This window comes from Aspergillus nomiae, assembly GCF_001204775.2.
Source record: "Aspergillus nomiae NRRL 13137 chromosome Unknown contig00342, whole genome shotgun sequence".
NCBI classification, from domain to species: Eukaryota; Fungi; Ascomycota; class Eurotiomycetes; order Eurotiales; family Aspergillaceae; genus Aspergillus; species Aspergillus nomiae.
In genome coordinates this window covers 21281-35967 of record NW_015378397.1, presented here as the reverse complement: position 1 = coordinate 35967, position 14687 = coordinate 21281, and the positions used below count along the sequence as shown (strand labels likewise).

The following is a 14687-nucleotide window of genomic DNA, read 5'->3' as shown; positions in this document are numbered from 1 at the left end:
TGAATTACACTAAGTAGCTACTTATATAGAACTAACCCTTGAAGTTCTCTGATCAATACTGCCGTGATTATGGGGCTATTCACCAGCTCTCGCAGTATGGTCGGAGATCAAGTTCATGGGTGAAACTCGACCGGGGCTGGGTATGTAAGAACCAGTACGTCTCAGCGATCTAATTGCACAGTTAGCGGTGATCTTTCTCGCCTAAAGCACGGCGAAAGCAAAGTACTCACCCAGTCGGGGTCGATCTTCGCATCGGGTGTGTCCTTGTTATAATCCTTGGTCTTCTCCGTCGCAATGATCCCGTCGATAATGGCATGAGCAACATGCACGCCCTTGGGACCAAATTCGCGCGCTAGCGACTGGGAGAGCGCCCGGACAGCGAATTTGCTCATGGCAAATGAACCCAAGCCGGGACCCCCCTTCATGGCGGCTGTTGCACCTAGAACGACTAATCAGCATGGTGGCTGTGGAGTTTGGACAGGGCGTCACCCGGCTGCCTTGCGGCCGTCAGCATCGCGCCCACGATCCGGCGATCGGTCGACCACTAACCGGTGAATATCATCGTCGGCGGATGGCGCAACTCTGCCTGCGACACTGCGCGCAGCATCAATGGCAACACTGCTTTGGAGAAATTCGAGGCCCCCCGCGCAGTCGCCTCGAGACTATCCAGGAACTCTGCGCCGGAATCCAGGAATGGCGCGCGCGTGAACTTGCTCGCCACGTTGAAGACGGCCGCCGAAACCGTGAGATCAGATCCGAACCGCTGCTCGATCTGTTTCAGGGTGGAGTTTAGACTCCCTGCATTCGTGACATCGGATGGGATGCCAATGGCGCATCCTCCATCCTGATTGATGCCCTGGACCAGAGGTTCGAGGCTCGCTTGACTGCGCGCAAGGAGCACCACGGGGTATGCCTTCGCAAAGCGGCGGGCGATCGACGCGCCAGTTCCTGGTCCAGCTCCGGCGACGATTGCGATCGATTTGGAGAAGGATGCCATTGTAGGGTAAGGTGATGGGGTTGAACGACGGTTCGTGGACGTGTAGTGAAATCGAAACTATCGACCTTCCAAATATCTTCGTCTGCGGGTCTAAATAAAGCGAAGCAGATACTACGTCATGAAATATTAAACCTTGAATGGCTTATGGTATTGATCAGCGCTCGGGCTCCGAGAGTCCGAGGGAGCCGTGGTTCGACTCTACGGGCTCCACTGGTTTATTGCCCCCATCCTATACCCCGTGGTTGCCAAAGTAACCCTACATTCCAGCACTTGCACAAACCTCACCATGCAACGACTCCTAGTGAAGATAGAAATCCTTAACTTTCTCTCTCAGATGCACAACTGAGAATTATGATTCTTGGTTGTTATATATCTCTCAGGGCTATCCTATGTCTAGAAAAAAGAAAATCTCTTGTACCAGTTCTTCCTGTGTCTCTAAACTTATATAGAAGTGCAGCTATGTGACCGAGATATCTACAAAATCATAGAACGGAAGTAGTTCTAGTTACATAACTCCCATTTAAAAGTCCCTGCGGCACTTATTCTAAATAGCGATCGCGTTGTTCTCCTCCTCGGGATATATACTATCGAAATACTTGCTCATCCAACGCGCGTTTTCTACAGGCTACAGCTACCCGTTCATCCTGCATGACCCAGAGATTAGTTCTTATGTAGAAATATCTTCTAAGTATTTCTATATATTTAGTCTTTTCATACTCCAGTTAGCCTATACAGTTTAATCGGTACTATAGACAGATTCTAATCCTCTGTTCCCCCTTCTAAAGGTCTACGCTTACTGTCTGTTTGCGGAGAGATCCTGGTCTATAAATTCACTTCTCTTGTAGTCGGAGTCTTTGCTTCTCTAGTCTGCATCCTATCTTTATCAGCCACCCTTTACATATGGCCAGGTGCGAGATCGTAAGGGAGAAACAGCGGCAGAGTTCGGGGCAGTGGATGAAATGAGCGTATGAAAAACGTTCAGAAACTGGTAAATCAAAATAATGCATTAGCAACATCACACCTTATAGCAGTTTATTGTAACTGTTGCCGTTCATCTAACTGGCTATCTGACAGCCTTCTTACACAGGATTGCACAGCTGACAGCAAGATAAATACTGGATAGTGGGCAGATGCGCGCAATATTGACTTGGATAAGTGTCGGCACTTTTATGCTGATTCCATTGATGAAGAGTCGGTCCCACGGAAGACGTCTTTGATCAGGAGGCTGCGTGTGATTTTCAAGGCCTGATTGTCCATGAGCGATTTGCTGCAAATGGCCCGCAAATGAGATACTACATCATATGAAGGACAGAAATTGATGATATTGAATGTTTTTCTAGTTGAAACATGTTCATACTTCATACTAGCCTACAGCCCGTCAGGGAATTTGATGAACCCATGCACGAATTACTCAACCCTTGAGCAAGGGCTGTGTTTAGATGACTATGCATCATTTTTGTTTCAGGAGGCCGAGTGATAGTTAGATCACAAGATTATTCTTGCGCCATGGATAGGACGGGGCTAGGTCGAAGAAGTATTGTGATGTTGGCTGGTCGGTGGTTAGAGGGTGTAATAGTTCTGCACCGGCAGAGGGTCTTATGTCTAGCAGAACTATGAGCATTATGGTTTGCATCAGATTTCTAAGATTTTTATATACAAACACGCAAAGCAGCTATTATACAAGAGGGGAGGGGATTCCATCTAATCGTCTAATACTCATTCAATCTGGCAGCCGCTGGTGGATATCTCGCCCCTGCCACGGGATAGTTGTCCAAGATAGACTGGATCATCCGAAGGTCACTATCGTCCAATTCAACATTTGCCGTATTCTCCAAAACTCGTTCCTCAGACCTGGCACCCGCGATTGGTACAATGAAGGGCATCCCTGGCTTTCTGCTCTGAACCTTCACCCATGCCAGTGCCAGCTGAGCCGTAGTACAACCCTTTGACTGGGCAAGCTTCTCCAGTTGCTCAACAAGCAGGCGGTTCTGAGCAATACTCTCAGGCTGGAAGCGGGGAACCATGCGGTGATGGGTTTGAGGCAGATCGTCCACGCTCTTGATGGCTCCCGTTAACATTCCAGCGCCCAATGGAGTATGTGCCACCAGGACAATGCCGTTCTCCGCGCAGGCCTCTGCAACCCCATTTTCAAAGACTTCTCTCGACCAGAGACTGACCTCGGCCTCAACCATGTCGATTTTCGTTACACGGGCTGCACGGCGGATGGTGTCCGCCCGCACTTCGCTCAGCTGGATACCCCCGATCTTCCCCTCATCCCGGAGCTCCGCCAGAGCCTTCACGCTCTCCTCGATTGGTACATTGGGATCCACTCTTCCCAGACCAAAGATGTCGATCTTCTTCTTCCCATCCAGGATCTTGAGTGCGTTGTCTGCGAAGGCGCGCAGGCCGTTCCGGGAACAGTCCATCGAGAAGGTCTTCATGTCCACCAGACCAGATTTAACGGTGAAGACCACTTTCTCAGCATCCTCGGGATAGGCAGTGAAATACCGATTCATTAGATGTAGGGAGTTGTTGTCCGGCAGGCCGTAGAAGTCTGCGCCGTTCCAGACATTAGCCCCGGCTGCTAGGGCGGTTTTGAGCACCTTGAAGGCTTTTTCATCTGGGGTGGGCCCGTAATGCCAGATAAGGCCTGCGGCATGTCAGAAGATTGTCGACATGGTCAGAGGGAAGTAATAGATGGTATACGCACGCATCAAGCCTAGGCCATTCTGGCTAATTCTCTTTCCAGCGAGGGTAGTCATGTTTTCGTATTGAATGTTGCGAAAGATATGCGAAGTCTGATGTTAGGAATCTCATCTTAACGAAGCACCTTTCTATTTATGCCTTTTCAGCAGGCGATTTAAATCCGCCATACATGGGTTATCGCCGATAATCGTATATCTCCAAAATGCGATAAATCCGAGGGTGCCTGTTGTGACTTGAGTCAGAATTTAGCGCGGTTGGTTTAGCGTAGGGCGAGGCTGACTCGAAGAGGTATACGTATACAACTTTCTCTTAGTGAAACTAATGATGCTTCTAAGTCTGGTTGAGGTGCATTCTCTTCGAGTATGGTTTTTGAATTGTTTATTATTATGTTTTATAATATAGTTGTTCAAACGCATGCTGAGCTTAAAGTATTGTACATTAATTCATACTTGAACTGACTCTAATCTGGTTTTGGAGTCAGGTATATAGACAAGGCGCTTGGGCTACTAGCAGCCTTCCCGGGTAGATCTTATCTGATCCTGGTGTAGTCAGGAGATATGCGTCACCTTGGTATATAGTGTCCGAGGCTGCCAGCTTATCGGGTGATAATAGCGACTGAGAGATTGTCATTGGCCACCAGTGTCCTAAAGCCATTCTGCCGAAAAGCCACCGGTTATCTAGGCGGATGGGCTGGTCCACTGGCCTCCGCACCGCGGCGCCCCTCGCGATACTCCCCGCGAGGCCAGGTTCCATTGCTCGGCCATTCGCCGGATGCAGGCAGATGCCACGTATCGTCTTGGGGTGCGGACGCCACAAAGAGAGTGATATCGGCTGGCCAATAAATACGCTGGGTGCTAACGGCTGCAATATGGGTTACTGTCATGGCCAAGGTAATCCATCCGAGCCGAGCCGATATACAACAAACCTTGGTGTTCCCGATGATGCCGAAGAGCCTGTACCCCAGATTTCCCCATACGAAGAACCAGACTCTGTATTTAGGGTTTTCATGTTTACTCAGAAAGTCAACATTGATGCGTGTTTGACTATATGAAGTATCCTCCACGCAGACCCTCGAGCCCGCAGCAAAGAGAATATAAATACAGCTTCCGACACCCTGTAGAGTATCAAGTATCTTCTCATGTTGAGACTATTCACATAAACTAGTAAAATTAAAATTGTTTCTCTTGAACCGCATTATGAGCTCCTCCCTTCTGGCAGATAATCCCGACATACCCGCTGTCACCGAAGACAAATATGAGGCCAAAGATTATGAACAGGACGGGCTAAACCACAACAAAGATGATTGGAACGAGGGTGCTGTCTCCCAGGCTAATAGTGTAGGCGGCCTGCACCGTCGCCTTGGGAACCGTCAGATCCAGCTCGTCGCTATTGGAGGCTCCATCGGCACCGGCTTGTTCATTGCGATTGGAACCGGTCTATATAAGGGAGGACCAGGAAGCTTGCTTCTTGCCTTCATCATCGAGTCTCTTATGGTCGGCATGCTCAATAATTGTCTTGCTGAGATGACGACCTACATGCCCGTAAGCGGTGGATTCATTCGACTCGTTGGCTACTGGGTGGATGACGCCTGGGGATTCATGGCTGGATGGAATTTCTTTATCTATATGGCTCTAACGGTGCCCTTCGAGATTTCGGCAGTCAACGTACTCCTGGGGTACTGGCGAGATGACATTCCTGTTGTCGCAGTGTGCTTGGCTTGTACAGCGGCTTACGCGTGAGGGAACATATCCACAATCATTACTATCTCAGGACTGAAGAACAAGCTAACCAGAATGTGGTGCTCTAGAGTTATTAACTTGCTTGCGTTGGTACCTACGGTGAAGCCGAATTTTGGCTCTCTAGTGGGAAAGTGATTTTGATCTTCATCTTATTTTTGTTCACATTCATTACCATGGTCGGCGGCAACCCCAAAGGCGATGCGTATGGATTCCGCTACTGGAAACCCCCCGGCACATTCGCAGAGTATGCATCTGGAGGAGAGCTCGGCCATTTTGAAGGGTTACTTGGCGCTTTATGGATTGCCGTTTTCACCGTCGTCGGACCGGAATACATCTCCACGGTGGCAGCAGCAGCCAAACACGCCCGCATATACATCAAGAAAGCCTTCAAGACCGTTTACTGGCGTTTTGGTGTCTTTTTTGTCGGGGGCGCCTTGTGTGTTGGCACCCTTATCGCGTATAATGACCCTACCCTCGTTGCAGCTTTAGAAAGTGGAGAATCATCTGCTGCGGCATCACCTTACATCATTGCTATGCAGAATCTTGGAGTCGGAGCCCTCCCTCACATCGTTAGCGCCCTGGTGGTGACAACAGTATTCTCTGCGGGAAATACTTACACTTACGCTGCGACCCGGGCGCTACATGGCATGGCGGTTGAAGGTCGAGCACCACGAATCTTCTCCAAGACTGATCGACGAGGTGTGCCGATATATAGCTTTATCGTGGTTATGGCATTTGCGTGTCTCTCGTTCCTCGAACTGTCCGGTAGCGCGATGCAAGTGTTAGAGTGGCTCATTAGCCTAACAACTGCCAACATCCTCATCGACTATATCATTATTACGACTACTTACATCTGCTTCTATAACGCCTGCAAGGCACAGAATTTCCATCGATCCAAGCTACTATATACGGGACAATTCCAGCCTTATGGTGGATACATCGCACTGGCTTGGATGACCCTGATGGTTCTTTTCTTTGGCTACCGGAGCTTTACACCATGGAATACTGCGAACTTCTTTCTCAGCTATACTATGCTGTTGCTGGCACCTGTCACATTCATTGGCTGGAAGGTCTACAAACGAACCCGATGGTTACGACCCAGCGAGGTCGATTTGAAATGGGAGGCAGATCTTATTGCGGCATACGAGGCAGTCGAGACGGAGCAGCCGATTGGGTTTTGGGCAGAAATGGTGAGGCGTCTGGATGTGTGCAGGTTGTGTGCTCGAACAAAGACAAGTGGCCCGGTTTGATGCGTTCAGTCGTGCTTATATGAATCAGAGCTGCTGGGCTTCCCGAATGATATTGAAGAATTATATGCAAGAGAAGGATGTTGGACCGAGTATATTTTGTTTCCAGTCATTGCTGCCTCCCGATTCACTCCCTACAGAGGGTTAAAGCGGCAACACTGAAATAATGCTTTCTCAAAATTATTTACTTGGTTTTACAGTACAGAGCATGGATGTTCCCCAATATTCCCTGATCGAAGATTGATCCCAGTGATGCTTAGATTCATGACATTTGCGATTGAGCACTGATTGAATGTGACGAATGCAGTCCCTTCTCGGTAGAGTGGCTGTTTGAACCCGCTATGTAAGGAAAGCTACTTTTTGAAAAGATATAATATATAGTTATCGAACATAATTAAGACTGGTTTCGAACGTAGATGCATATCTGCGTACGGAGTATATCTTCCTGGTATAGGGCTAAAACCCTATATAAAACGGACCCGACCCGACCCGATACATTATTACTTGGGCCTCGGCAAAGACCTTCAGTGGGCTGAACGTCTGGAGTATAGGCAGTGCTGCGTCAATAGTTGTATTATCATCTTCATTCTCAGGCTCTGGATACTCGGAGAAAACACTTGTATAATCATTAAAAACATGGTCTAGTTTAGGTAGTTTTTATACATTCTAAACTACATTGTTCTAGGATATTAGAGACGCATATGAAAGGGCTTTACTAGTGTATCTTTTAACCATCTAAATAGGCTTCACCTTCCTATCTAGGCTTCGGGGCGACATCCACCTACTCATTAGGATGAGCTGCCAAGATACTCTGGTTCACGCGGGGATTTTCTCTTGGGCCACGAAAGTTGACTCGGATGGACTGTGGATGCCGGCCCGGAGACTTTCTGCTTAACTTAATAATCATGACTTCGTACTTTCTTCCTACTTCCCCAAAAAGGCGTATCAACTAGTAGAGCATGATCACCGTCCGTAGCTTTAAGTATGGCTTCAACGTCGCCTGTCACCCCTCCTTTAGTACTATATACCTCAACACAGTATTAACTAAATACTAGCAGTCGTAACAATGTCAGGAATTCCCAAATCTCCATCGATTTTCATTACTGGTGTAACAGGTGCGTAATCATTAATGGGTAGTGTGGCCCCAAAGATCGATGGTGCATAGTGCTGACTGGTGGTCTAGGCTACATTGGAGGGGATGCCTGGCATGCTATTACCCAGAAATACCCCTCCTGCGTGGCAAGAACATCCTGCCTCGTCCGGACGACGGAGAAAGGAGACCAGGTGCTAGCACGCTACCCATCAATTCGCCTCGTGTACGGGGACCTCGACAATACAGAGGTTATCGAAGCTGAAGCATCCAAGGCAGATATTATACTGCACTTTGCAAGTATAGAGCACGTTGAGTCTGCGAGAGCCATTAGCCGCGCTCTTCAGAGACGCGAGAAATTCCAACAGGCCACATATTGGATTTCCGTCTCGGGCACGGACAATATTGCGTGGAAGGATTGTGAAAATAACACGTATGGAGAACAACCTAGTGACGAAATCTATGATGACTGGGACGGCCTCTCCAATGTGACATCCCTTCCTGATACTGCTCCCCATCGAGATGTGGAGTGCGTCCAGCTGGCCGCGGGAGGGACGTTTGTGAAGACCGCAATCGTGTGTGCTCCGTGCATATATGGTATTGGACGTGGTTGTGGCAATCAGCGCAGCATCCAGATTCCAGATCTAGCGCGCTATACCCTGCAGAAAGGCCACAGTCTTCAGGTGGGCAAAGGCCTCTCCATATGGCCCAATGTCCATGTCGCAGACCTCAGTGACATATTTCTCCGCCTTTTTGGAGAAGCTATTCAGAATGGCACGAGGGCATCATGGAATCATGAAGGATATTACTTTGCCGAGAATGGAGAACACGTGTGGGGAGACGTTTCGTCTCTCCTGGCTCGTGAGGCACAGATACGTGGGCTCACTCAATCAGCGGAAGTACGAAGCTTCGAAGCAGAGGAGGCAGATAATCAAATTGATTTTGCGTCTCTCTTTTACGGTGCCACATCACGTTGCAAGGCGATCAGAGCTCGGAAGCTTCTTGGGTGGGAACCACGTCATGCAGATATCGAAGCTGCAGTCCTGGAGGCGTTGGAAGTCGAGACAAGGACGCTGAAGATTTAAGCAAAAACTGGTATAAACATGGCATCATGGGGTATATATTCGACCCTCGCTTCGAAATCTAGGGTTTGCTCGGTAATATATTCCATGTGTATAAATCAATATGACAGGTGGTTTACCATTGCCATTGGGCCGTGCTGAGATAGAAAATGAGCCGGTTGCGTTTGGAGTCGGGATGACTTGCCTAATACGCTATGGAGCAGATCGTAAAATCAAACCAGCCAAGACTAGGCCATCCAATTGTACAATGTGACACCCTGAGTTATGGAGATATCCTACAGTAGCTGCTAGGCAAAGCTGACTGAGACATTGGCCAATCGGTAGAATGCCGTGAAAAAGTTGCCGAAGCTTATAAACAATAAAATGCCGCCGGATTCCAGATCCAAAGTGATTCCTCGGGACCAGTTGCCTGACATGTTTATTACTGTGTAGATTCATTTGCAACTGACCCCGGGGATAGACTCACCATTTATTTGCCTTTCCGGCAGCATTCCTGTGGATTCTTGCCTACTGCAGCCTCCCGTGACAAGTTCCAAGGATAACCCTAATCCGATGCGACCTGTCCTTTTTCATCTGCCTGACAGGGTGCAAGCTTCCCTAACAACAGACCTGGGGAGGCGTCAGAGTATGGAACCTCGGTGGGCAAGGCACCCTTAGCCGGCACATCTTCTTTAACCACCTTCCGCGAGGCACTATTGAAATGGCTTTTGCCCTCGTCATTACCCTTCACGCGCCCTCCTATATAGCACGTGGGTTATTGAAGGTTCTATACTGTTCCACCATGCACCACTCCTTGACATTGAGACAGATCAGATACTTGCGCGAAACTTGACCAAAGAGGCAAGGCTTAGCGATGAGGAGCTGAGGAAAAGGAAACATGGTTCAATAGTTGCATTCACCCTTCGCGCCCCTTGCTTTATCTGATTTATCACATCTCCCCACCCGTGCGATGACCTATGGCGCTAAAATGTTATACAGATTACAACTTGCTTTGTTTGCTCGCAAAATTTGAAAACTGATTACCCTTTGCCTTGTACACTTTGCCCTGTACACTGCAGCATAAACCTTTACAGAAGCCGGGATTCTACGCAACATACTAATCAAGGTTGGTGAAAATGGTCGAAGTGGTGACCCGTTGCAGGTGGTCTACTTACATGGGCAGTTGTTGAACAATGGCTGCACCACAGCGCATTAAACGTAGTATGAGCTTATGGCATGTCAGCCGAAGGGGTCATGAATAGGGGGAGGTCGATGCTGTAATTATCTATCACTGCCAACAATCAACCCTCGTGACCTTCAATTTTGTGGCGTAGAGATCGACAGTGCTATTGGGTTAGATGGAGCAATCTGAGGAGGAAATCATGCACACCAGAGAGACGGATGCAAAATCGGCCAATGGGGTCCCACATGAAGGGCCCTAGTGCAGATCTTGGCAGAGTTCACGATCTTCTTTCCAAAAATGGCCCAGAAAGGGACTATCATGAAAAGCCAACCCAGCAAGTCCGGACCTTTCTAATTCCCAAGGAATCATTTGTGACTATAAAATTTGCTTTCCCGTCAACAAAATATCAAACTGAACTACCTCTCAGCTGCTCGAAATTGAATTGGCTGCTAGACACTAGTGAGTTATTATTCCATAGGCGTAAACCGTCTAACCTGTCTGATTTCCAACGTGCAGGACACGGACACCAGTCAATATGCATTTCAGCCTTCGAGCCATCGTTTTCGTCTTTTTGGGCGCAGCCCAAGCTGCTAACCCGTCTACGAGCCAACTCTGTGGCACAAAGGAGGAATGCGAACTCAACTGTGAGAACGGAACATATCATACCGAGTCTTTCAAGGGCTCGACCTACCTTGCTTGTACTTTAGACCAACCCGTGAAGTATACTCTCGCTTCATGTGTTCAAGCACAAGGAGAACCAGACTTTTACCGTCCTACATCGGAGGGCCTACGGGCTCTCTGTGAATCTGTGAACGGCCAGATTTGCAACTTATCGTCGTGTGTTTTTATCCAAACCAAGTCAAATATCGAGCATTATGGGACTCAATGCAACAATATCCGGGGAGGATATACTATGAAAAACAACATGTCTTATGAAAAAATACAGAGCATCTGCAAACGACTTTGAGGTCACGGTTGGGGGTTGGTCCCAGGCGTTACATGTCACCACGCAAGGGCAATACTTACGGGATGTCTAACGGTAGTAGAGAACTGGCTGGCTCTTAGTACAACCCTGACTGTTGTATTATCCTCAAAGGGGATCTGGTCAAGCTTGTATTATTCACTTTACCCTTCAAGACATTGATCGGTTAATCGTCAGACTATTTTCAAAATAGCTTGGCGAATTTTAGCCTGAAGGGAGGAAGTAAAAGTGACAGGTTTGTATTATGGGAAAGGCAATACTAGCTCAGGAACATTATATCCTCTTTTGACCTAGATTATAGTGTATGCATAGACTACATTAATGTATCAAATCAGATCCGTATCCAGACTCTGGATATATCATATAGACATCACATACGCCACCATCCCCATATGTATCGTTCATAGCTGGGAAGATATAAATGACTGATATTATATACATATCCATTCAATATTTCCTGTACAGTATTGAATATTCCCTATTTTGATTCTTGCAAGAGACTGCTGTAACTGAAGGCATAAAAGCGTAGGAAGTATATAAAGATCGGTACAACTCTTGGATACAGTGCATTGTCTCCAAGCCTTTGATACATTCCTCGTCATCATACCGCAAGAAAGTTACCCCCCATCGCCGAGACTATTTGGCATTATCTAAAGATGAAGCTCCAATTACTCTGCTCTCTTATGGCTGCCAGTTTTGCCTTTGCCGAGCCGATCGGCAACCGAGGAACCTTTGTCCAAAGAGATGTCGAGCAAACCAATGACAATTATATTCGATGCTTTTCCCAATCCTTTATCGCGAACCTTCAATACTGCGGCGGATACCCCGATTGTGTGCCGCTTGGGGATCTTCGCACTTGCATGATCAAGTCGCTTGGAGGATTCACCGATACCGCCCCGTCCGAGGAAACCTTGAAGAAGTCCTTTGACACATGTGTAAGTAATCTATTGTCCTTCAAATATGAAGTGGTCACTTGACTGATATCTTCATATCTAGCGGTCGCAGGTGTCAAAAAAAGTACAAGAAAATTCCGGTCTTACTTCACAGCAAAAGGAAACTGTTCTGCAGTCCCTTGCAGACAGACAAGAACAGGCTCTTAGTTTGAATAAGTCATGTGCGCCGGCTCCTAAATAGGGGTCGTTTGGGGGACCCTAGAGATGGATATTGAAAGGGTGCCTTGAAATATCTCGTGGGGTGAGAGGTTTGTTGGAGGAAAGCCGTATTTAGGTATGGGACGTCGTTCCATATCCTAGGGTTATCTTTCTTTCGAGCAATTTCACAGTCACCTGGTCGTATAATTCTCTGTGGGCTGAGGAGAGATAGACTATTCTACGCTATTTTAATATGAGACTTTATCTCTGTATCGTTTGGTTCCATGATCCTCTCTACCGATTATACTAGTCTAAATGCTCGGATTATGGCACAAAGCCTTGGGTGGCACTGACGCTGGAACCAACGTGACGTATTGAATCGCGATCCTTGCAGAAGATTCTCAAGCCAGGATTTAATCATGCTTTTGCCCGGCGTAATAGTGGGCGGGGAGATCGGGGAGGAGTGGGTATATCAGAGTTCGCCGGCATACACGGAGTATTCTGTGCGGCAGCGCCATCACACCGTGGCGAGCATCGATTTTCAGCCCCCAAGACTTGCCATAGTTTCATAAGGCAACTCACCTGAATCTTGGGGCAGCTGCATGGATCCTGGGCATGAATCGCGGTCTTTGCCGACTTATGGGAGTCGGGTTAATAGTGCATTAGCCGCGGATCCGATATTCGGGACAGGGGGGTTGCGATGTGGAAAAGTGGGAAAAGGAGCACGCCGATTGAAATCCCTCGAGGAGAAGATTTTGGATGGGTCGACCAAGCTCTGTCCAGGTAATAGACCTCTAGGTAGTGTTGGTTAGCTTAGCTACTACTGTGTAGTTGTGGCGAAGTCGGGCCGAATCTGAAGATCCAATCCCCACTTGGAGACCCTAAATCCTACTGCAGGGATCATGGAAGCCCAAACGAACGGAGAGAACTATGAAGATCCTAAATCATCAGATCTGTTTCCATACGTCAATACTCCTTGCCGGACTTCGGATTTGAGACGAATCCCCACCTCCGAGTGGCCGAAGCATGACTGACTGGTCTATATAAGGGGACCGAGAGGCGAATCTCATCGCCACATCTTTCCTCGCTCAACATTGTAACTTTCCTCTCCCTCAATTTACATCTTGATCATCACTATGGTGCCTGCCCAATACCTCGCTATGTTCCTGGCTGTGGGTGCCTCTGCCCAATCCAACTTTGGCACTCCGACTTCTGCAGTGCCCACCTCTTCGCCTACTAGTTTGGGGACTAGTATGATCTCAACTAACAAGGAAGCCTATCAAAACGACACCAGCAAGTACTACTTGGGCTATACGAAGGCTGACTTTGAGAAGCCCTTCGCCAAGTACTGGCGTCCTCATGTCGCCCCTATCTCTGATGAAGTCCAGAAGGGAGTCTCTTCCAGTCCCTTTGCTGCTGCTCTCGGTAGGTGCCCTCTTTTCCAGAGACCCACCCGCTGTTGCTTGGAAGCTGACAAGTGCCACTCCTGGATGTGCAGCCTACGATGCTCATGAGGCCGGATACTACATGTCTCAGCCCGGATATCAGGAGATGGAGAACGGCTATGCGGTTTCCCTGAACGGCACCGTGATGCTTACTGCCCGAACCGAAATTCCGGATAGTACGTGCATTCCTTACAGTCTTCTCAACTCTGGCATGGAAAAATTGATCTAACCTCGTTGCATCTTCCAGTAAACGGTGAGATGTACGATTGGTGGTTCGGCTGGCACCTTGTTGAGTCCGCTCGCTACAAGCTCTGGAACCCTGTAGCGCATCAGTATGCCTGGCGGTACCCCAACTCTCTCGACTGGACGAACAAGACCTACGCAGAGCGCTATATCAACACCGCCTCCTTCATCGATGAATACATCGGCAACGATGCCTCGAAGCTTACCATCGCCTTTATCGACCCCGCGAAGCTGGGCTTTGACAAGTCCAACTGGGATGCAGTTGGCATTGAGACTGTGGTTGCGGCCCACATTGTGACTGGTGGTATGTTGCCCCCCTGAGCCCACACACTGGATCTCCTATACTGACTCTCCTATTCTAGCTCATGTGACATCTGGTTTTGACAACGCTTCCTACTTGGTCCACCAGGTCCGCCGCTTGCCGGATGGTTCGCGCGAGCTGCGTTCGCGCTTTTGGTTGGCCAAGTACACCACTGAGATTGCTCATGATCTTATCGTGCACTGCAACATCGAGATGCAACACTTGAACACTGTTCTTCCGGCGATTTTCGCCGAGTTCAAGGACACTTTGTAGAAGACGCCACCCACGTGGAACAAGATATCTCCCCGGGTGTTTGTTAGATTGCCTTCTGAAGGTGGAAATCAGTATGAGACGCGGTCACTCCTGTGACTGGAACGCATTCCATCGTAGCTATGGCTTCTTCGGTCCAGTGCTAGTTTTGGATATATCAAATCAAAATAGAAAAGACCAAAGGATCATTTCCAATAACCAGGTCAAATTGAGTTTTCCCACCTTCAGTAGCCGGACCAGCGCGGATGTAGAATGGTCTCTGCTGTGACTCCCCACCTCGGCTTCCCCACCACAAGTATTTCCCCACATGAACTTATGCTCTCCTTGACAAC

General features: G+C 48.3%; 5 protein-coding genes across 5 annotated transcripts; 3 read left to right on the top strand and 2 right to left on the bottom strand.

Moving 5' to 3' along the window:
* Positions 1-79: 79 nt before the first annotated feature.
* On the bottom strand, positions 80-997 carry ANOM_009537 (oxidoreductase, short chain dehydrogenase/reductase family; the record flags this gene model as incomplete). The annotated part of the gene is made up of 3 exons (XM_015554793.1): positions 80-169; positions 231-439; positions 550-997. The coding sequence occupies 3 exons, from the start codon at positions 995-997 to the stop codon at positions 80-82; spliced, it is 747 nt and encodes a 248-aa protein (XP_015403400.1).
* A 1709-nt stretch (positions 998-2706) lies between these two features.
* ANOM_009536 (aldo/keto reductase family protein) lies at positions 2707-3759 on the bottom strand (the record flags this gene model as incomplete). Its single annotated transcript, XM_015554792.1, has 2 exons — positions 2707-3647; positions 3708-3759. The coding sequence occupies 2 exons, from the start codon at positions 3757-3759 to the stop codon at positions 2707-2709; spliced, it is 993 nt and encodes a 330-aa protein (XP_015403399.1).
* A 1140-nt stretch (positions 3760-4899) lies between these two features.
* Positions 4900-6632, top strand: ANOM_009535 (putative amino acid transporter; the record flags this gene model as incomplete). Its single annotated transcript, XM_015554791.1, has 2 exons — positions 4900-5438; positions 5567-6632. Coding segments are annotated over 2 exons (1605 nt in total), but the record flags the coding sequence as incomplete, so codon positions are not given.
* A 1123-nt stretch (positions 6633-7755) lies between these two features.
* Positions 7756-8864, top strand: ANOM_009534 (uncharacterized protein; the record flags this gene model as incomplete). The annotated part of the gene is made up of 2 exons (XM_015554790.1): positions 7756-7804; positions 7873-8864. 2 exons carry the CDS (start codon positions 7756-7758, stop codon positions 8862-8864), a joined length of 1041 nt encoding a protein of 346 aa, XP_015403394.1.
* A 4368-nt stretch (positions 8865-13232) lies between these two features.
* On the top strand, positions 13233-14358 carry ANOM_009533 (uncharacterized protein; the record flags this gene model as incomplete). The annotated part of the gene is made up of 4 exons (XM_015554789.1): positions 13233-13521; positions 13595-13717; positions 13789-14088; positions 14147-14358. The coding sequence occupies 4 exons, from the start codon at positions 13233-13235 to the stop codon at positions 14356-14358; spliced, it is 924 nt and encodes a 307-aa protein (XP_015403397.1).
* Between the last annotated feature and the right edge of the window lie 329 nt (positions 14359-14687).